The 24,448-nt window shown below is 44.3% G+C and overlaps 2 protein-coding genes across 2 annotated transcripts in view; both read right to left on the reverse strand.

Annotated features, from left to right (window-relative positions):
* The window catches only part of LOC141155198 (HLA class II histocompatibility antigen, DM beta chain-like), a 488,746-nt gene that overhangs the window by 204,367 nt on the left and 259,931 nt on the right, over positions 1–24,448 (reverse strand). The gene's annotated exons all lie outside the window — the stretch shown is intronic.
* LOC141155199 (RT1 class I histocompatibility antigen, AA alpha chain-like) overlaps positions 1–24,448 on the reverse strand; it is a 42,974-nt gene that overhangs the window by 4,115 nt on the left and 14,411 nt on the right. The window contains exon 2 of the mRNA XM_073641936.1: positions 1,466–1,726. Within this exon, the coding sequence (XP_073498037.1) occupies positions 1,466–1,726 (261 nt within the window). The remainder of the gene's footprint in view (positions 1–1,465; positions 1,727–24,448) is intronic.

Here is a 24,448-nt window from a genome sequence, read left to right on the forward strand (position 1 = left end):
GGAGGTGGTGTACTATCATCTACCACATGAGTCTTTGTTATAACTGGGAGCATTTGGGGAATTTAATTTAGATTTAGTTATCTTGCAATTTGAACAGTTATTTTTCCATCCCAAATACTGTACATGTCCACTGTCCTGGTCCATTATAAGGAGGAGGTACTGATGATTCTGTCTCATTAAGTCCGTTCAGTCCACTGTCAAAAGCACTCACACAATACTTTTATTTATAGTGCTTTTCTCACACTGTCTGCACTAATTACTTCCAGAGCCAACATTCTTTACCTGCTCAGCCTTCTCCCTGAACACATACAGACCAGACCCCCCTGTGGGGAATTTCAGTCATTTCAACACTCTTTTACTATCCGTTATGGCATCCTTGCCTTCACATTATCTGCACATTCTACTTTTTGCTGTCTTTCCATTGGGTTTCTGTCTCCATTTACTCTCAAGTTTCCCATACTTGCCTCAAAATCAGTGCTAGCACAATATCAACAATAGGCACAAAGCCAAGGGTCCAATAGGCAGGCACACAGCCACAGATCCTATTATTCTGTATAGTAGTCCGTCACAAAGCCACAAATACTAAAATACAGCCCGTAAATGGTCCATAAGATACCCCTCTGGTGAGATGATCAGTCTCATCAGCCAAACAAGATTCAGCAACACAACAATCCTCTAAGTATAAGTACCACTATATCACACTCATACACTGATCAGATCACATGCACACAGTTCAAAAAGGCATAGGTAACTCTTCCCAGTTCTTGGACTAGACTATTAATTGCAAAAATAACTCACCCGGATTGGAGGTGACCAGCTCACAGTAAAAGTGAAATACAATTGTAAGAATAAGCTTCTTACCTTATGCTGCAGCGTTTGAATTCACTTTTACTGGAGGGTCCTCCTCACTCTAGTTCTGCATGGTATAATGCGCGTCTAGTCCCGGGACTTTTCGGCACCAAATTCTGCGAGCGAAATACGCTCTCTTCTATGCCTTCCGAACTCCAAATATTAAAATTATATTTTCGAGATCTCGAGGAAATCAGTACAGCACAGCCTTATATGGTGTACTAGAAAAGACTTCTGCTTTATTAACACATGTGGCACTTTAAATAGGGTCAGAGACAAAGGAATAGTTCTCTCTGACCTATGAACCAATAGTAACCTTAGGGGAGTGAATAGAAATGTGAAACCTCCCTGCCCATCAGTGTTACTTGATCACCATTACACAGAAGTTACAAGAAAAGATGGATACCACATACTCAAAATGGATTCTTTTCTCTCACACGTGTGTATACAGTGCAGTGTGTATATAGTGTGTATACAGTGCAGTGTGTGTATATAGTGTGTATACAGTGTGGTGTGTATTGTGTATATAGTGTGTATAGAGTGTGGTGTGTGTATACAGTGCGGTGTGTATTGTGTATATAGTGAGTATCTTGTATACAGTATATTTGTCTCTCACCTCCGCTCTGGTTGAAGCGGCTCATCACTGTCCTCACATCATGTTTGGATACAGCCTCCCATTGTTTTCCGATCTGTGTCTCTCTCTCCCAGTATCCATTGTCCACTTTCTTCATCCACTGGACCTTGGATCGGCATCTGCCGCTTTCTGAGTTATAATTCACAATCTCCCGATCATCCACATATCCAACGAATGAGAACTCCGGCAGCCCGGACCCCGGAGCGGAGACCCCCGTCTCATAATACCGCAGAGTGTGACTGTCTGTGGGGGAGAGAGAGTGAGAGAGCGTCACATATCACATACAGGAGACATGAGATCACAGCGCGGAGGTGACGGCTCAGTCATGTACAGTGTGTACTGGAGCCGAGCGAGTGATGGAAACACCACACGGGGGAGCGGCGGGAATCTGATGAGGGCTCAGTGCACAGCGGGGCCGGTGTGAGGAGAGCGCAGGCCTGTACTCATCTGAGCCGGCAGCAGGGGGCGCTGTGTACCAGTGGGTCAGGGATAAGTGAGAGGAGCTGTGCAGGGGCCGCACTGACCCCGCCCCACTACTGACCCACCAAAAAGGGTCCGGCTCCGGATGTCCCAAGGCCCAGGGGGCGCGTCAGAACATTTTCATCACCTTTCATAATCACCAATGGGACAAGGCAGGGATGTCCTCGGTCCCCTCTCTTATACATCCTAGTGACGGAGTACCTGCTCTCATCAATTCGCCATAACTCCAATATTAGGTGGATTGAGGTGGGAGGAACCGAGTACAAGTGCTCTCTATTTGCTGATGATGTCCTAGTATATATCACTCAATCACATATATCCATCCCTGCTGTTATGGCTGAAATAGATCACTTTGTTACATGGTCAAATTTTAAAATCAATACAGTGAAGTCTGAGGCCCTCGATGTCTCCCTCCCCAAATCCATACAGGATTCCATCCAGTCCAACTTTCCCTTTGCCTGGCCCTCACAGGGTATCAAATTCTTAGGAATTCCTATTCATAGAGACCTCTCCCATCTATGTTATCTTAATTTTGGGCCCTTTATTGAACAACTCCATACAGACCACGGTTGGCAAGTTAGAACTGTAAGATTCACTACGTGAACCACTGGTGTTTTGTGGAAAAGCACATGTACACTGTGTTCCAAATTATTATGCAAAAAGTGTTTAGGAGAATTTGTTTGTTTGTCAGTTAAACTCATTGATGGTGATATGTGTCAGGGCTCTTTATATCACTGTAAGCAATTGCAGACACCTGTGCTAATTAGTTGGGCAGGTGTGTCCAATGAACGGCAAGACTACTTAAGAAGGCTGTCCCATATTATTAAGCAACCTACATTTTCTGCCAAAATGGGAAAGAAAAAGGATGTGTCGGCTGCTGAGAAGCAACAAATTGTGGAGTGTTTAGGTCAAGGCATGACTACAATCAACATTGTGCGATGATCAGGATGAAGTGTCTTGGCAATCAAGAAGTATGTAGCTGATTCACAGTACACACGTGTGCGTGCTGATAAGGGCAAATTGAGGACTCTTTCCTACAGGCAATTACGTCAGGTTAAAAGAGCAGCGTCAAAAAAGCCTTGTCATAGCAGCAGACAAGTTTTTGAAGCTGCTGGTGCCTCTAACGTCCCCCGAACAACAAGATGCAGGGTCCTTCAGAGGTTTGCAGCTGTGCGTACGCCATCCTGTCGACTTCCTCTATCCACTGCACACAAGCAGAAACAGCTCCAGTGGGCCAAACAATTCATGAAGACTGACTTCAAAACTATTTTGTTCACGGATGAGTGCCGTGCAACACTCGATGGTCCAGATGGATGGAGTGGAGGATGGCTGGTTGATGGACACCCCACGCAAACACGGCTACAGCGCCAACAAGGAGGAGGTGGAGTAATGTTTTGGGCTGGAATCATGGGGAGAGAGATTGTCGGCCCCTTTAGGATCCCTGAAGGGGTAAAGATGAACTCCATAATGTATGTGGAGTTTCTCAAACAGCACTTCCTGCCATGGTTCAAGAAGAAGAACCGTGTATTCCACAGCAACATCATTTTCATGCATGATAATGCACCGTCTCATGCTGCACATAACACATCTGCATCTCTGGCTGATATGGGCATAAAAGGGGACAAACTTATGGTGTGACCCCCATGCTCCCCTGACCTCTACCCCATTCAGAACCTCTGGAGCATCATCAAAAGGAGTGTCTATGATGGCGGGAGGCAGTTCACATCTAAGCAACAGCTCTGGGAGGGTATTCTGTCCTCATGCAAAACAATTGAAGCAGAAACCATCCAAAACCTGACAAATTCAATGGATGAGAGAGTTCAGAAGCTCCTTTCGAACAAGGGGTCCTATGTGCAAATGTAACATAACCTAGAATAAAGTTTTGAGTTGAAAACTGTTTGATTTCAGTTTCTAATAACCTGCTAATGCTTATAATTTCAACAATGACCATGTTTTTGGTCTTTATTAAAATTAAAAGGTTGATCGAAGAGTGTGGGGGATCTAAGAGTGTGGCAACCCAGTAGTCAGGATTACTTCGAATTTTGACAATCTGAGGGTCATGTTGCAGGTAGTGCAGCAAGAAGGCACTTATGTGTCTTGCGCATCTCGGAGCCCCAAAATTATTTTCCAGGCTAGATGCAGCTAAAAATTATTATTAATTTTAAATCTGGTGGAGCTTAGTATAGATGGCCTAATAGAATCAGTATTGCACACTGCTACAAAGCCCAAATTATTTTCCAGCCAAGATACAGATAAACATGATTAGTAATTTGAAAGCTTAAAACGGTTGGTAGGGTGATTTTAACCAATCATCCATCTTTTACTCTCCCCAGGATGACACAGGGGTAGAAAAGTCTTTTCGGATCCATGATTTGTTCATCTTTATGAACATGAGTCTGTCTACATTATCAGTGGAGAGCCGCGTGCGCTTATCTGTCAGCACACCACCAGCAGCGCTGAACACACGTTCAGACAGAACGCTGGCTGCGGGGCATGACAAGATCTCCAAGGCGTAAGTGGCTAGCTCCGGCCATTTATCCAGATTGGAAGCCCAAAAAGAGCAAGGGTCCAGTGACACAGTCATGGCTTCAATGTTTACTTGGAGATACTCCTGTACCATCGTCTCTAGGTGTTGACTATGTGTCAGACTTCTTGTCTCCTGTGGCCTTGCAAAGGATGGGCTAAAAAAGTGGTGAAATGATTCTGCAAAATTGATGTTACCAGCAGATACTGTGTTTCTGTTACGGTTTGAGTGCTGAACACTCGACAGTCCCACGGTTGGCAAGTTGGAACTGTGAGATTCACTACGTGCACCACTGGTGTTTTGTGGAAAAGCACATGTAAGATTCTGCAACAGTCTCTGCTGATACTCCTGCATGTGTGCATCCCTTTCTATGGCAGGAATAATTTCTGCAAATTTACTTTTGTACCGGGGATCTAACAGTCTGGCAACCCAGTAGTCAGGATTATTCTAATTCTCACAATTCGAGGGTCATGTTGCAGGTAGTGCAGCAAGAAGGCACTCATGTGTCTTGCGCATCCAGGAGCACCAAGTCCCTGTTGTGTTGGTGGCGAGGTAACAATCATGCTTCCTTCCTCTGTCCTCTCCCCCCAACCTCGCACAACAGAAATGTGATCAAGGTCTCCCTCATCTGATGAGTCTTCCATCAGTTCGTCCTCCACTTCTTCCTGGGCTCCTGCACCTTCCTCACTAGTTTGGCTGCTACCATGCGCCCTGGTAAAACCATCTCCCCCACCCTCTCATGCCTGCCGCCTTGGTGCTGCCGACCGTCTGGACCTTGCAGATGTTAGCCCTTCCGCATACAACTCCTCCTCCTCTACTTCCTCCACCTCCTCTTGTGCCACCACCTGACTCCGAATTCTGTTTAACATGTGCTCCAGCATGTAAATCACTGGAATAGTCATGCTGATAATGGCATAGTCAGCACTAAACATCTTCGTCGCCATTTCAAAACTGTGCAGAAGGGTGCATAGGTCCCTGATCTGAGACCACTCCTCCAGCGTCATTTGCCCCACCTCTGGATCTCATTGGCCCAGGCTATACGTCAGAACGTATTGCACCAGGGCTTGTCGGTGCTGCCACAGTCGCTGCAACATGTGTAGAGTTGAATTCCACCGGGTAGGCACATCGCATTTTAGCCGGTGAAGTGGCAGGCCCAACGACTTCTGTAGAGATGTAAGTCGCTGAGCTGCGGGATGCGAACGGCGGAAGTGAGCACACAGCGACCGTGCCCTCTGCAGAAGGCCATCTAGTCCGGGATAGTGGGCTAAAAATTGCTGGACAACCAGGTTCAACACGTGAGCCATACAAGGCATGTGTGTGACATTGCCCCGGCGAAGGGCCGCACCCAGGTTTGCAGCATTGTTGCACACGGCCTTCCCTGGTTTCAGGTCCAGTGGAGACAACCATTCATGAAATTGGTTCTCCAGAGCTGACCACAACTCCTCAGCTGTGTGACTCACATTTCCCAGACATTTCAAAGTGAAAACCGCCTGATGACGTTGAGCCCTACTGCCAGCATGGTAAGGAGGTGTGCAGGATCCCTTCTGCGCAGTTAGAAAGCTTGTGGCATGACCAGACAGGCTTTGGGTGCAGGTGGAGGACCGTGAGGAGGTTGAGGAGGCAGAAGCAGTGGAGGAACTTTGACATAAAGAGGATTGACACACAACTCGTGGGGACGGCAAGACTTGGACAGCAGCCCCTTGTCCTGCTGTCACCATAGTTACCCAGTGCCCAGTCAGCGACATGTAACGCCCCTGTCCATGCCTACTCGTCCAAGTGTCTGTGGTGAAATGCACCCTATCACACACAGAGTTTCTCAAACAAGTGGTGATGTTGTGTGCGACATGCTGGTGGAGCGCAGGCACACCTTTCTTTGAGAAGTAGTGCCGACTGGGCATCTGGTACTGGGGCACGGCGACGGCCATAAGGTCTTGAAAATCCTCTGTGTCCACCAGGCGGAAAGGCAGCATTTCTGTAGCCAAGAGCTTGCAGATGGTGAAATTCAACCTCTTAGCTTTCTCATGGCTAGGAGGAAATGGTCTTTTACTTGTCCACATCTGAGGGACCGAGGGCTGGCTGTTGTGCTTAGACGGGGTTGATAAGGGTGTCCCTGGCAAACTGCCGGTCTGTGAGGAAGATGCAGGCGGACATGTTAGGTTGCCTTGATCCAAAGGTGGTGCTATCGATGTCGGACAGCGCTCAACACCACAAGATGGGGCAGATGGTGGTTGGCCCGGCCGGCTAGGCCGCATTGTAGCACAGTGAGCTTCCCACTGCAACTTATGCTTCATGTCCATGTGCCGGTTCATGCATGAAGTACTCAAACTATGTATTTTTTGGCCTCTACTTAGCTTTTGCTGACAAATGTTACAGATAACACGAGTTGGGTCATCTTTATCGATCTGAAAAAATGCCCAGGCTATGCAAGGCTTAGCATCCATGCGACCTGAAGAGCCACCACGACTTGTGGTCAGAGGCAGAGTTGTGTTTGAGGATGCAGTTGTTGACGTGCTTCCAGTACTATGTCTCTGTCCAGGAAGGCGCAACCTGACCTCGTCGTCACTAGCATCCTCCTCCACCTCCTCTGCTGACCTCATCTCTTGGCTGACTGTGGGTTGACAGTAAGTGGGATCTCCAACCTCATCATCATCACCCTGTGTGTTATCACACCCGTCGTCCTCAGAGCCAACCTGTTCCTGCCCTGACAAAAAACTAAAGTTGTCGCTCCAATCAGGTATTTGAGTCTCATCATCGTCTTCCTCATTGTCTCCACCAACAGGAGTTACAGTTTGGGAATGAGGGTCTACATTATGGTCAGAACCTTCTGCGTCTGGTCCTGGATCCGACTCATAAAGATTCTGGGCATCAGTGCAGATCATTTCCTCGTCTGGATTCACAGAAGCGCTGGAGCCGACCTCTGATTCCCAGGCTATAGTATGAGTAAACAGCTCTGCAGACTCAATCATCTGTTCTACCTCATACTCAGACGGGCAGCTGGAGATTTGGGAGCTGTGAGGAAGCAAATGCGATTGGGGTGACATCTCTGAGGACTGGAGTATTTGTGATGTTGAAGTTGAGGTGGAGGAGAGCCCACTTAAAGCAGCACTTGATATCCGTTGAAGCACCTGCTGTTTTTGTGCCTCATCTGGAATTTGTAGCGATTGGCGTGGCCGTAAGAAAGGGATCTTATCACATTGTCCGCTAAAAGAAGTAGACATTTTAGTTTGGCTGGAAGATGGTCTTTCGTCTGCAGATGTTACTGTCGCTTTAACACCTACCCCACGGACACAACCTTTTTTCCCCTTCCCAACACACCTATTCCCCTTTCCACCAGCAGCAGGCCTTTTTCCACTCATTTTGGTGGTTAACTAATTCACAACTCTGGAGTTATTTGCACAAAAAAACAATGGATGGGAACCGAGAAGAGCTGAGTGGCCAAACTGTAGTATTAGGCCAAAACTATCGTCTGGGTTAGATGCAGAAAAAAAATATATTCAATTTTCAACCTTATGGAGGTCAGTATAGATGGACTAATAGACCAAGTCCCACACACTGCTAGAAGCCCAAATATTTTTTCAGAGCTAGATGCAGAAAAAAATTATATTCAATTTGCAACCTGATGGAGGTCAGTATAGATGGACTAATAGAACAAGTCCCACACACTGCTAGAAGCCCAAATATTTTTTCAGAGCTAGATGCAGAAAAAAAATATATTCAATTTGCAAACTGATGGAGGTCAGTATAGATGGACTAATAGAATGATGCTATGCCCAGAAGGTTTTACTTCACTAGGTGCAGTAAAAAAATTGGTATTCTATACACAGGTGGTATATCTTGCAACACAGAAAGGCTTCTCCACTGACTAACACACTCTGCAATAGGCCAAAAAGGATTAGCTTTGCTAGATTTAGCCAAATGCTGTGAAAAAAAACTTGCACAGCACTGGCACAGACCTGCCTGGCAAAAACTGATAGGAACTGATGTAACTTAGTCCTGAAAAGGACTGCAATTACAATTAGTCTTTACTCCCAACCTATCTCTTTAACAGCACAGACCTGCCTGATAAAAGTTGTAGGCCAAAAAGGATTAGCTTTGCTAGATTTAGCCAAATGCTGTGAAAAAAACTTGCACAGCACTGGCACAGACCTGCCTGGCAAAAACTGATAGGAACAGATGTAACCAAGTCCTTAAAAGGACTGCAATCACAACTATTCCCTACTCCCAAGCTATCTGTAGATTTGTGCAAAAATTGGCTTGAAATTAACAAGGTATAGCGCACACAGCAACAGCGGTGCCGTCTAACACGCAGCGGCAGCAGTGAGAAAATGGTGGCGACGGGGAAAATGGCTGGGTCTTATAGGGCAAGGACATGTGACATACACTGCCAATGACACATGCCCTTGCTTGTGTGAAAAAAAGCACTTCGCTCCGTGTGTGCGCTGCTGATAGGCTGACAGATTGCACCTTCCCACTGTAAATGCGGGAAAGAGAAAAAAAAATGGAGATCTTCATTATTCCTGCAGAGATCCATCCCCTGCCCCTCCCCCCGCCCCACTGTACACTCAAACTGCTTATTAACATTGATTATCAGCATTACTGAGAAAAAATCCAGTTATGATTTTGGTGCACGAACAGTTATCGAACATAACCTCGAACAGCCGAATTTTTTTCAAATCGTTCGTGTTCGCCGAACGGCTCGAACACCGCCCAAAACAGCTCGAATTTGAGATTGGCGAACAGTTCGAGTCGAACAACGCTCATCTCTAGTAAGGACCTATTCACACTACATTCAGCGCTGCATTCAGGTCTTTACACAAGGCTTACAACTGAATCCCTGAAATTCAGGATTGTGCTGTCTGAAATGAGACATCTGAAAGCAGAGCAAATGGAGCCTAAAGATTCAGACTTTAGCCTCGGTTTGCCTTTGTTCAAATCAATGGCTATGTCAAGGCCCATCTGAATGCCATTTTTCAGGGATTTAGATAGAAGCCTGGAAAGAGGAGATGAATGCATTGCAAAATTCAGTGTGAATAGGCCCTTATATCTGGAGTCTTGATATTGATGCCACATGCATTTGACTTATTTTTAACTTAAAAAAAAAATACACACACACAAATTATACACACACACTATACATACACACACACACACACACACACACACTATACATACACACACACAGGTGTGTGTGTGTGTGTGGGCAGGTGTGTGTGTGTGTGATGTCTGTCTGTTTGTGTGTGTGTGTGTGTGGGCAGACGTCATTGTGTGATGTCTGTTTGTATGTATTTTTGTGTTTCAAATGTGTTTATGCGTGTCTGTATATGTTTGTGTGTGTGTATGACTGCATGCGGCCTCCTGCTGAGTATAGTTGGCGCCGTGCGGCCTCCTGATGTCTCTGGGGGGGCGCCGTTCGGCCTCCCGCTGTGTATAGATGGCTACGTGCGGCCCCCCGCTGTGTATAGACGGCGCCGTGCGGCCCCCCGCTGTGTATAGATGGCTACGTACGCCCCTGCTGTGTATAGATGGCTACGTGCGGCCCCCCGCTGAGTATAGATGTCGCCATGCGGCCCCCGCTGTGTATAGATGGCTACGTGCGCCCCCGCTGTGTATAGATGGCTATGTGCGGCCCCCCGCTGAGTATAGATGTCGCCGTGCGGCCTCCTGCTGTGTATAGATGGCTACGTGCGGTCTCCCGCTGAGTATAGATGGCGCTGTGCGGCCTCTTGCTGTCTCTGGGGGGAGCGTTGTGCGGCATATATACTCAGCAGGAGGCCGCACGTAGCCATCTATACACGTATACTCAGCAGGAGGCCGCGCGTAGCCATCTATACGGTGCCATCTATACACAGCGGGAGGCCGCACGGCGCCATCTATACACAGCGGGAGGCCGCACGGCGCCATCTATACACAGCGGGAGGCTGCACGGCGCCATCTATACACAGCGGGAGTCTCAGTGCTTTGCAAGAGCAGTCAATAAATTCTGCTTGACTAATTCTGAGCACCATAAAGTCTGGTTCGCTTCTAACCTGCTGTCTTCATTTTCACCTTGCTGAATTCTAACTCATTTACTGTCATTCGAGACGATGCCTTTGCTGGTCTCTTTCACCTTGAATACCTGTAAGTGCTCCACTTAATGTCATATTTTTGATTCTGTTCTTCTTCACCTTTTGGCATGTGCAATTGTATGAGCAAGTATTCATATGAATTTATGATCTACTTAAACCTTTGAGGACCTTAAATTTTATTCAATCAAATTTTTTTCCAGTTTAAAACTATGGGACATATATGTGCCTTGGTCCTCAAAGGGTTTTTAAAGGGGCTGCAAACATAAATACGAAAAAAATAATTCAATTAGTGCTTTTTGTGTTCATTTAATTTTTATTTGAAGTCCATTTTTTTATATACCTTGAAATTAAGCCCTACCCCATGGAATGAAGCCCTACCTACATGACATCTGAGAGCTACATGGATCCCGCTTGTGAGGTGCCTGTCCGTCACTACTATTCAGTTTTAGGGTCCACTCACTAAGCCATATATCCTCTCATGCAAGAGAATAGGGCCAATTATGCTAATGACACTCGGCTCAAACTCTGTCAGAGCTTCAACTGAGTGTGATCCGATTCTCTCGCAGCACAGATATGGAGAAGATGGAGAACTTAATTTCTCCATCTTCTCCATAGTCTCTGTGAGTGTTCATCGGACTGCACTTGGATGACATCTGATTGCAGTCCAATGTTTTACGTGCACCCATAGACTTGTATGGGTGCACATGGTCCGAATATTGAATGAGATTATTTTCTCATCCCAATAATCGCACTGTCCCAGAGTATAACATAGGGCCGAGTCCTATCCGATAAAACATCACATAGCATTCGGCCGGGTTATACGACAGTGTGAGCGAGCCCTTAGAGTCAAGGAATATTTACATGCAGATGATGATATTACTCTCCAAGTGTATATTTTTTTAGACTGAAAAAAAAAGATAATTAGCTCATATCACCTGATACTCACAGGAATCCCAGGCTCACGGATTAGTGTCCAGCATAAACTTGTAAGGATATATAGAAAAAGTAAAATCCGGTGCCACAAGCGATAAATCCTTTATTCCAAAAATTAAAAATCACATGTCCCTAGGAGGGGAACAACTGGACGCGTTTCGAGGACACAGCCCCTTAATCGTCAGTATACAACTGAATTAAAAAACAACACATTTATAATAAAAACTGTGACCACCCCTAAGCATGTGTGATAGATTAGTATACACATTAGGATATTAACTCCTACTTAGACAAGATTTGCGTGCAACAAATTCTCATAGAATATACAGACATAGACTTTGGAAAAAAAAAACAAGAAAAAAAAAAACTTTTTTGTAAATAATTTGCCATATAGATGCACAGAACAGAACATGCATATAATATTATAAATGCAAGTATATATATATATATAATTCAATAAAAAAACATTAAATCTGATCTATAATTCATACCTTGCGGTATCCGTGCATTTAATTTCAATATCCATAATTTTTCTTTGTTATGGAGCATTTTCTCCCAATTACCGCCACGATGGGGACGTGGTACTCTCTCTATGCCTCTAATATTTAATGTACTTATATTGCCCGCATGTACCTCTCTGAAATGTTTGGAGAGACCTGATAACCTGATGGATTTTGAGGCAGGATTTGCTCCTGTAATATGTTCTGATATTCTTGCCTTAAGGGCTCTGGTAGTGCGGCCTATAGAATATTCTGAACAGCTGCCACAAGTTACCATATAGACAACATGGGAGGTGTTACAATTTATATAAGACTCTATGTCATATTTTCTGCCCGTATGTAAATCAGAGAAACTTGGACCCATAGCGACATATTTGCACATACAGCATCTATTCTCACCACATTTATACATGCCGACATATTTCAGCCAGGTGGGACTTTGTACTTTATTATCCAAAAATACGCTGGGTGACAACATATTGCGTAGATCCTGACCTTTCCTTGAAACCACCATCCTTTATGGAAATTATTGCTTCCCTTTCCCTTTTGGAAAGATTATTTGATACTTTCAATTTTCCATCATCCAAAAGATTATTTACATCCCTTTCCATTGCGGCTTGAAAGTATGGGGACTGTAATTGGATAACATGTGATGTTGTCCAGTTATATTCCTCAATACCTCACGATAAGGCATTGAGGGTTGTGTAATATTTTTTGAATCTAACTGACGTTTTTACTGATGGTGTCAAGGAATTTTTGCTTTTGAGTTTGGAATTTCTTTTGAAGAGTAATTTTTTCATCTTCAATGATAAATTTTACTTACAGCTTTGCGGTTGTCCGATGGGCTCTAAGTTTTCCCCTTCACTGGCCAATGTTTATATGAAAAGATGGGAGGAAGAATATATTTTCAGTGAATGTTGTCCATACAGGAACAATATTCGGTGGTGCGGGAGATTCATTGATGACATGATCCTCATATGGGGTCTGTCATCGGGGTCTCCCGCACCACCTGTTACAGAATTTCTAAATTATCTGGAGGATAACAACTACAATTTGAAATTCACTATGGAGATTCACAAGGAGTCCACTCCGTTTTTGGATGTCGTATTGACTGGTTGTGCGAGTACAGGGAAAATTACCTCTAAACTTTACCGCGAGCCCCTCAGCGGTAATTCTCTCTTGAGAGCTGAAAGTAGTCACCCAAAACATGTTATAAAAAATGTACCAGTGGGTGAGTTCATTAGAGCTAGACGTAATTGTAGTGAACAAGAGGGTTTTGAGGAGGAAACTAAAACCATGTCAGCGAGACTGAAATCTAGGGGATATAAAAAATGGATGATCGATAGGGCTGTATCTATAGCTACATCTAAAGACAGAGAAGGTTTGTTGACACAATCAGTAAAACATAGTTCCAATAAGACTAAATCTCCATTAACTTTCTCTACGCCATATAGTGATCATTTTTACAATATTAAACAAATCTTTCTCAAGAACTTACCCATATTATATCAGGATGACAAATTGTCTAATATATTGGAAGCAGGCTGCAGGGTGGTTTCAAGGAAAGGTCAGGATCTACGCAATATGTTGTCACCCAGCGTATTTTTGGATAATAAAGTACAAAGTCCCACCTCCCTGAAATATGTCGGTATGTATAAACTAGATGGTGGCCCGATTCTAATGCATCGGGTATTCTAGAATAGGTATGCGGCCGACCGGGCGCAGTCAGCAGAGCTGTGTTTAAATTTTGCGCCAAAATCGCTAATTGTTCGAGGCCGGCAACCGTGACCAATCAGCAAAGCGGTGTTAAAATTTGGTGCCTATATCGCAGATTGGTCGCGGCGGGCGGCTGTGACTAATCAGCAGAGCGGGATTTAAATTTGGCGCCAATAATTCTGATTGGTTGCGGCCAGTGAACGTGACCAATGAGCAGAGCGGTATTTAAATTTGGCGCCAATTATGGTGATTGGTCACGGCCGCGACCAATTAGCAGAGCGGTGTTTAAATTTGGCACTAATAATGCTGATTATTCGAGACCGGTAACCGCGACCAATCAGCAGAGCGGTGTTTAAATTTGGCGCCAATTTCGCTGCTTGGTCGCGGCCGGCCACCGCGACCAATCAGCGAAGCGGTGTTTAAATTTGGCACCAATATGGCTGATTGGTCACGGCCGGTGGCTGCGACCAATCAGCAGAGCGTTGTTTAAATTTGGCGCCAATCTCGCTGATTGGTCGCGGATGGCGGCCGCGACCAATCAGCAGAGCGGTGTTTAAATTTGGCGCCAATCTCGCTGATTGGTCGCGGCTGGCGGTCAGTATAGATGGACTAATAGAACAAGTCCCACACACTGCTAGAAGCCCAAATATTTTTTCAGAGCTAGATGCAGACAAAAAATTATTTTTAATTTGCAACCTGATGGAGGTCAGTATAGATGGACTAATAGAACAAGTCCCACACACTGCTAGAAGGGCAAATATTTTTTCAGAGCGAGATGCAGACAAAAAATTATTTTTAATTTGCAACCTTATGGAGGTCAGTATAGATGGACTAATAGAACAAGTCCCACACACTGCTAGAAGCCCAAATATTTTTTCAGAGCTAGATGCAGATAAAAATAATTTTTAATTTGCAACCTGATGGAGGTCAGTATAGATGGACTAATAGACCAAGTCCCACACACTGCTAGAAGCCCAAATATTTTTTCAGAGCTAGATGCAGAAAAAAATTATATTCAATTTGCAACCTGATGGAGGTCAGTATAGATGGACTAATAGAACAAGTCCCACACACTGCTAGAAGCCCAAATATTTTTTCAGAGCTAGATGCAGATAAAAAATTATTTTTAATTTGCAACCTGATGGAGGTCAGTATAGATGGACTAATAGAACAAGTCCCACACACTGCTAGAAGCCCAAATATTTTTTCAGAGCTAGATGCAGACAAAAAATTATTTTTAATTTGCAACCTGATGGAGGTCAGTATAGATGGACTAATAGAACAAGTCCCACACACTGCTAGAAGGGCAAATATTTTTTCAGAGCGAGATGCAGACAAAAAAATATTTTTAATTTGCAACCTGATGGAGGTCAGTATAGATGGACTAATAGAACAAGTCCCACACACTGCTAGAAGCCCAAATATTTTTTCTGAGCTAGATGCAGATAAAAATTATTTTTAATTTGCAACCTGATGGAGGTCAGTATAGATGGACTAATAGACCAATCTCACACACTGCTAGAAGCCCAAATATTTTTTCAGAGCTAGATGCAGAAAAAAATTATATTCAATTTGCAACCTGATGGAGGTCAGTATAGATGGACTAATAGAACAAGTCCCACATACTGCTAGAAGCCCAAATATTTTTTCAGAGCTAGATGCAGAAAAAAATTATATTCAATTTGCAAACTGATGGAGGTCAGTATAGATGGACTAATAGAATGATGCTATGCCCAAAAGGTTTTACTTCACTAGGTGCAGTAAAAAAATTGGTATTCTATACACAGGTGGTGTAGCTTCAACACAGATAGGCTACTGCACTGACTAACACACTCTGCAATAGGCCAAAAAGGATTTGCTTTGCTAGATTTAGCCAAATGCTGTGAAAAAAAACTTGCACAGCACTGGCACAGACCTGCCTGGCAAAAACTGATAGGAACTGATGTAACTTAGTCCTGAAAGGACTGCAATTACAATTAGTCTTTACTCCCACAACCTATCTATTTAAGAGCACAGACCTGCCTGATAAAGGTCATAGGAAATGCTGTAACCTAGTCCTTAAAAGGACTGCAATCACAACTATTCCCTACTCCCAAGCTATCTGTAGATTTGTGCAAAAATTGGCTTGAAATTAACAAGGTATAGCGCACACAGCAACAGCGGTGCCGTCTAACACGCAGCTGCAGCAGTGAGAAAATGGTGGCGATGGGGAAAATGGCTGGGTCTTATAGGGCAAGGACATGTGACATACACTGCCAATGACACATGCCCTTGCTTGTGTGAAAAAAAGCACTTTGCTCCGTGTGTGCGCTGCTGATAGGCTGACAGACTGCACCTCCCCACTGTAAATGCGGGAAAGAGAAAACAAAAATGGAGATCTTCATTATTCCTGCAGAGATCCATCCCCTGCCCCTCCCCCCGCCCCGCTGTACGCTCAAACTGGGTATTAACATTAATTTTCAGCATTACTGAGAAAAAATCCAGTTATGATTTTGGTGCATGAACAGTTATCGAACATAACCTCGAACAGCCGAATTTTTTTCAAATCGTTCGTGTTCGCCGAACTGCTCGAACACCGCCCAAAACAGCTCGAATTTGAGATTGGCGAACAGTTCGATTCGAACAACGCTCATCTCTAGTAAGGACCTATTCACACTACATTCAGCGCTGCATTCAGGTCTTTACACAAGACTTACAACTGAATCCCTGAAATTCAGGATTGTGCTGTCTGAAATGAGACATCTGAAAGCAGAGCAAATGGAGCCTAAAGATTCAGACTTTAGCCTCGGTTTGCCTTTGTTCAAATCAATGGCTATGTCAAGGCCCATCTGAATGCCATTTTTCAGGGATTTAGATAGAAGCCTGGAAAGAGGAGATGAATGCATTGCAAAATTCAGTGTGAATAGGCCCTTATATCTGGAGTCTTGATAGTGATGCCACATGCATTTTACTTGTTTTGAACTTAAAAAAAAAATACACACACACAAATTATACACACACACTATACATACACACACACTATACATACACACATACACACACACACACACACACTATACATACACACACGCAGGTGTGTGTGTGTGTGGCCAGGTGTGTGTGTGTGTGTGTGGGCAGGTGTGTGTGTGTGTGATGTCTGTCTGTTTTTGTGTGTGTGTGTGTGTGTGTGTGGGCAGATGTCATTGTGTGATGTCTGTTTGTATGTATTTTTGTGTTTCAAATGTGTTTATGCGTGTCTGTATATGTTTGTGTGTGTGTATGACTGCATGCGGCCTCCTGCTGAGTATAGTTGGCGCCGTGTGGCCTCCTGATGTCTCTGGGGGGGTGCCGTGCGGCCTCCCGCTGTGTATAGATCGCTACGTGCGGCACCCCGCTGTGTATAGATGGCTACGTGCGGCCCCCCGCTGTGTATAGACGGCGCCGTGCGGCCCAGCGCTGGGTATAGATGGCTACGTGCGCCCCCGCTGTGTATAGATGGCTACGTGCGGCCTCCCGCTGAGTATAGATGGCTACGTGCGCCCCCCCGCTGAGTATAGATGTCACCGTGCGGCCTCCTGCTGTGTATAGATGGCTACGTGCGGTCTCCCGCTGAGTATAGATGGCGCTGTGCGGCCTCTTGCTGCCTCTGGGGGGAGCGCCGTGCGGCATCTATACTCAGCAGGAGGCCGCACGTAGCCATCTATACACGTATACTCAGCAGGAGGCCGCGCGTAGCCATCTATACGGCGCCATCTATACACAGCGGGAGGCCACACGGCGCCATCTATACACAGCGGGAGGTCGCACGGCGCCATCTATACACAGCGGGAGTCTCAGTGCTTTGCAAGAGCAGTCAATAATTTCTGCTTGACTAATTCTGAGCACCATAAAGTCTGGTTCGCTTCTAACCTGCTGTCTTCATTTTCAGCTTGCTGAATTCTAACTCATTTACTGTCATTCGAGACGATGCCTTTGCTGGTCTCTTTCACCTTAAATACCTGTAAGTGCTCCACTTAATGTCATATTTTTGATTCTGCTCTTCTTAATCTTTTGGCATGTGCAATTGTATGAGCAAGTATTCATATGAATTTATGACCTACTTAAACCTTTGAGGACCTTAAATTTTATTCAATCAAATTTTTTTCCAGTTTAAAACTATGGGACATATATGTGCCTTGGTCCTCAAAGGGTTTTTAAAGGGACTGCAAACATAAATACGAAAAAAATAATTCAATTAGTGCTTTTTGTGTTCATTTAATTTTTATTTGAAGTCCATTTTTTTATATACCTTGAAATTAAGCCCTACCCCATGGAATGAAGCCCTACCTACATGACATCTGAGAGCTACATGGATCCCGCTTGTGAGGTACCTATCCGTCACTACTATTCAGTTTTAGGGTCCACTCACTAAGCCATATATTCTCTCATGCAAGAGAATAGGGTCAATTATGCTAATGACACTGGGCTCAAACTCTGTCAGAGCTTCAACTGAGTGTGATCCGATTCTCTCGCAGCACAGATATGGAGAAGATGGAGAACTTAATTTCTCCATCTTCTCCATAGTCTCTGTGAGTGTTCATCGGACTGCACTTGGATGACATCTGATTGCAGTCCAATGTTTTACGTGCACCCATAGACTTGTATGGGTGCACATGGTCCGAATATTGAATGAGATTATTTTCTCATCCCAATAATCGCACTGTCCCAGAGTATAACATAGGGCCGAGTCCTATCCGATAAAACATCACATAGCATTCGGCCGGGTTATACGACAGTGTGAGCGAGCCCTTAGAGTCAAGGAATATTTACATGCAGATGATGATATTACTCTCCAAGTGTATATTTTTTTAGACTGAAAAAAAAAGATAATTAGCTCATATCACCTGATACTCACAGGAATCCCAGGCTCACGGATTAGTGTCCAGCATAAACTTGTAAGGATATATAGAAAAAGTAAAATCCGGTGCCACAAGCGATAAATCCTTTATTCCAAAAATTAAAAATCACATGTCCCTAGGAGGGGAACAACTGGACGCGTTTCGAGGACACAGCCCCTTAATCGTCAGTATACAACTGAATTAAAAAACAACACATTTATAATAAAAACTGTGACCACCCCTAAGCATGTGTGATAGATTAGTATACACATTAGGATATTAACTCCTACTTAGACAAGATTTGCGTGCAACAAATTCTCATAGAATATACAGACATAGACTTTGGAAAAAAAAAACAAGAAAAAAAAAAACTTTTTTGTAAATAATTTGCCATATAGATGCACAGAACAGAACATGCATATAATATTATAAATGCAAGTATATATATATATATATAATTCAATAAAAAAACATTAAATCTGATCTATAATTCATACCTTGCGGTATCAATGCATTTAATTTCAATATCCATAATTTTTCTTTGTTATGGAGCATTTTCTCCCAATTACCGCCACGATGGGGACGTGGTACTCTCTCTATGCCTCTAATATTTAATGTACTTATATTGCCCGCATGTACCTCTCTGAAATGTTTGGAGAGACCTGATAACCTGATGGATTTTGAGGCAGGATTTGCTCCTGTAATATGTTCTGATATTCTTGCCTTAAGGGCTCTGGTAGTGCGGCCTATAGAATATTCTGAACAGCTGCCACAAGTTACCATATAGACAACATGGGAGGTGTTACAATTTATATAAGACTCTATGTCATATTTTCTGCCCGTATGTAAATCAGAGAAACTTGGACCCATAGCGACATATTTGCACATACAGCATCTATTCTCACCACATTTATACATGCCGACATATTTCAGCCAGGTGGGACTTTGTACTTTATTATCCAAAAATACGCTGGGTGACAACATATTGCGTAGATCCTGACCTTTCCTTGAAACCACCATCCTTTATGGAAATTATTGCTTCCCTTTCCCTTTTGGAAAGATTATTTGATACTTTCAATTTTCCATCATCCAAAAGATTATTTACATCCCTTTCCATTGCGGCTTGAAAGTATGGGGACTGTAATTGGATAACATGTGATGTTGTCCAGTTATATTCCTCAATACCTCACGATAAGGCATTGAGGGTTGTGTAATATTTTTTGAATCTAACTGACGTTTTTACTGATGGTGTCAAGGAATTTTTGCTTTTGAGTTTGGAATTTCTTTTGAAGAGTAATTTTTTCATCTTCAATGATAAATTTTACTTACAGCTTTGCGGTTGTCCGATGGGCTCTAAGTTTTCCCCTTCACTGGCCAATGTTTATATGAAAAGATGGGAGGAAGAATATATTTTCAGTGAATGTTGTCCATACAGGAACAATATTCGGTGGTGCGGGAGATTCATTGATGACATGATCCTCATATGGGGTCTGTCATCGGGGTCTCCCGCACCACCTGTTACAGAATTTCTAAATTATCTGGAGGATAACAACTACAATTTGAAATTCACTATGGAGATTCACAAGGAGTCCACTCCGTTTTTGGATGTCGTACTGACTGGTTGTGTGAGTACAGGGAAAATTACCTCTAAACTTTACCGCAAGCCCCTCAGCGGTAATTCTCTCTTGAGAGCTGAAAGTAGTCACCCAAAACATGTTATAAAAAATGTACCAGTGGGTGAGTTCATTAGAGCTAGACGTAATTGTAGTGAACAAGAGGGTTTTGAGGAGGAAACTAAAACCATGTCAGCGAGACTGAAATCTAGGGGATATAAAAAATGGATGATCGATAGGGCTGTATCTATAGCTACATCTAAAGACAGAGAAGGTTTGTTGACACAATCAGTAAAACATAGTTCCAATAAGACTAAATCTTCATTAACTTTCTCTACGCCATATAGTGATCATTTTTACAATATTAAACAAATCTTTCTCAAGAACTTACCCATATTATATCAGGATGACAAATTGTCTAATATATTGGAAGCAGGCTGCAGGGTGGTTTCAAGGAAAGGTCAGGATCTACGCAATATGTTGTCACCCAGCGTATTTTTGGATAATAAAGTACAAAGTCCCACCTGGCTGAAATATGTCGGTATGTATAAACTAGATTCTAATGCATCGGGTATTCTAGAATAGGTATGCGGCCGACCGGGCGCAGTCAGCAGAGCTGTGTTTAAATTTTGCGCCAAAATCGCTAATTGTTCGAGGCCGGCAACCGTGACCAATCAGCAAAGCGGTGTTAAAATTTGGCGCCTATATCGCAGATTGGTCGCGGCGGGCGGCCGTGACTAATCAGCAGAGCGGGATTTAAATTTGGCGCCAATAATTCTGATTGGTTGCGGCCAGTGAACGTGACCAATGAGCAGAGCGGTATTTAAATTTGGCGCCAATTATGGTGATTGGTCACGGCCGCGACCAATTAGCAGAGTGGTGTTTAAATTTGGCACTAATAATGCTGATTATTCGAGACCGGTAACCGCGACCAATCAGCAGAGCGGTGTTTAAATTTGGCGCCAATTTCGCTGCTTGGTCGCGGCCGGCCACCGCGACCAATCAGCGAAGCGGTGTTTAAATTTGGCACCAATATGGCTGATTGGTCACGGCCGGTGGCTGCGACCAATCAGCAGAGCGTTGTTTAAATTTGGCGCCAATCTCGCTGATTGGTCGCGGATGGCGGCCGCGACCAATCAGCAGAGCGGTGTTTAAATTTGGCGCCAATCTCGCTGATTGGTCGCGGCTGGCGGTCAGTATAGATGGACTAATAGAACAAGTCCCACACACTGCTAGAAGCCCAAATATTTTTTCAGAGCTAGATGCAGAAAAAAATTATTTTTAATTTGCAACCTGATGGAGGTCAGTATAGATGGACTAATAGAACAAGTCCCACACACTGCTAGAAGCCCAAATATTTTTTCAGAGCTAGATGCAGATAAAAAATTATTTTTAATTTGCAACCTGATGGAGGTCAGTATAGATGGACTAATAGAACAAGTCCCACACACTGCTAGAAGCCCAAATATTTTTTCAGAGCTAGATGCAGACAAAAAATTATTTTTAATTTGCAACCTGATGGAGGTCAGTATAGATGGACTAATAGAACAAGTCCCACACACTGCTAGAAGGGCAAATATTTTTTCAGAGCGAGATGCAGACAAAAAAATATTTTTAATTTGCAACCTGATGGAGGTCAGTATAGATGGACTAATAGAACAAGTCCCACACACTGCTAGAAGCCCAAATATTTTTTCAGAGCTAGATGCAGAAAAAAATTATATTCAATTTGCAACCTGATGGAGGTCAGTATAGATGGACTAATAGAACAAGTCCCACACACTGCTAGAAGCCCAAATATTTTTTCAGAGCTAGATGCAGAAAAAAATTATATTCAATTTGCAAACTGATGGAGGTCAGTATAGATGGACTAATAGAATGATGCTATGCCCAAAAGGTTTTACTTCACTAGGTGCAGTAAAAAAATTGGTATTCTATACACAGGTGGTGTAGCTTCAACACAGATAGGCTACTCCACTGACTAACATGACGCGCCCCTGGGCCTGTGTCGCGCTGCGTTGCGCACGCGGGAGCTTACCCGGAGCCGGATCTCTTGAGGGTTGTAGTCTCGTGGCGGTGACCCGGTCCGTGCCCAGGGAGTCAAATTGAGCGGCGATGTAACAGCGGTAGATGTAGGACGACTACGCCACCCGCTGAATGCAGCTATGGAGCTGCCGCTGCAGGACAGTCCGCTGAGGCCGGTGGATGGATGGTGCAGCGTAGATGGTATAACCCCCAACGGGAGGGGTATGGCCTCAGGGCAGCAGGTGTGGATGATGGGGGTAGCAGGAACCACTCAGAGACGGTGCGGTGTAATTCAGGGTCTTTACTGGTAACAACGATAGACCCTCCCGGAGTACTTGCTAGTGAACGGGGCCTGGTCAGTCCTTGAGCAGATGGGATCTCCCCTGGCCAGGCGGAGTTGTAGGCCTCCCAAACTGACTGTACTCTTCTGGCTACCTTGCTAGAAGCGGATATAAGTAGCCCACGTCCCTGAGTGTACCGTGTGGTGCTCACCCGTATGGCCGGTGACTCGGGGCCTTCTAATGGCTTCCGCTCCACGATGGCGGTGCTGGTCCCACGCGTGTGACCGTGCCTTCGGGTTTCTGGGCCTGAGGACCTGAAATCCCCTGCCGGTCGGCTTCTGCTGCTGGGTAAGAGTTAGTCCCCACAGCCTCGGACGCCGGGTCCGGTAAGAAAGCTTCTCAGTCAGGGCGAGCTCTGCAGCTGCCAGCCCCTGACTCGTAGTAGTATTGCTTCTGCTGTTTCTTGTCTCTACTCTCCTTGACTGACTAACCCTGCCTCAGCCCAGGGTTTATACAGGGGAAGTCCTTCCCCTCCCAAGACTGGGCAGGAGGTGTGGCATGCACAGGATCCCTGACCAAAGGACCTCCCACCTGCTCTCAGACATAACATTACATTACTGTGGAAAACCAGACCCCTGGGGTGCCACAAACACACTCTGCAATAGGCCAAAAAGGATTTGCTTTGCTAGATTTAGCCAAATGCTGTGAAAAAAAACTTGCACAGCACTGGCACAGACCTGCCTGGCAAAAACTGATAGGAACTGATGTACCTTAGTCCTGAAAGGACTGCAATTACAATTAGTCTTTACTCCCACAACCTATCTATTTAAGAGCACAGACCTGCCTGATAAAAGTCATAGGAAATGCTGTAACCTAGTCCTTAAAAGGACTGCAATCACAACTATTCCCTACTCCCAAGCTATCTGTAGATTTGTGCAAAAATTGGCTTGAAATTAACAAGGTATAGCGCACACAGCAACAGCGGTGCCGTCTAACACGCAGCGGCAGCAGTGAGAAAATGGTGGCGACGGGGAAAATGGCTGGGTCTTATAGGGCAAGGACATGTGACATACACTGCCAATGACACATGCCCTTGCTTGTGTGAAAAAAAGCACTTCGCTCCGTGTGTGCGCTGCTGATAGGCTGACAGATTGCACCTACCCACTGTAAATGCGGGAAAGAGAAAAAAAAATGGAGATCTTCATTGTTCCTGCAGAGATCCATCCCCTGCCCCTCCCCCCGCCCCGCTGTACACTCAAACTGCGTATTAACATTAATTTTCATCATTACTGAGAAAAAATCCAGTTATGATTTTGGTGCACGAACAGTTATCGAACATAACCTCGAACAGCCGAATTTTTTTCAAATCGTTCGTGTTCGCCGAACGGCTCGAACACCGCCCAAAACAGCTCGAATTTGAGATTGGCGAACAGTTCGAGTCGAACAACGCTCATCTCTAGTAAGGACCTATTCACACTACATTCAGCGCTGCATTCAGGTCTTTACACAAGGCTTACAACTGAATCCCTGAAATTCAGGATTGTGCTGTCTGAAATGAGACATCTGAAAGCAGAGCAAATGGAGCCTAAAGATTCAGACTTTAGCCTCGGTTTGCCTTTGTTCAAATCAATGGCTATGTCAAGGCCCATCTGAATGCCATTTTTCAGGGATTTAGATAGAAGCCTGGAAAGAGGAGATGAATGCATTGCAAAATTCAGTGTGAATAGGCCCTTATATCTGGAGTCTTGATAATGATGCCACATGCATTTTACTTGTTTTTAACTTAAAAAAAAATACACACACACAAATTATACACACACACTATACATACACACACACTATACATACACACATACACACACACACACACACACACACTATACATACACACACGCAGGTGTGTGTGTGTGTGGGCAGGTGTGTGTGTGTGTGATGTCTGTCTGTTTGTGTGTGTGTGTGTGTGTGTGTGGGC

Source organism: Phyllobates terribilis, unplaced genomic scaffold (genome assembly GCF_046119375.1).
Source record: "Phyllobates terribilis strain yellow unplaced genomic scaffold, ASM4611937v1 Scaffold_7__3_contigs__length_470593459, whole genome shotgun sequence".
NCBI classification, from domain to species: domain Eukaryota; kingdom Metazoa; phylum Chordata; class Amphibia; order Anura; family Dendrobatidae; genus Phyllobates; species Phyllobates terribilis.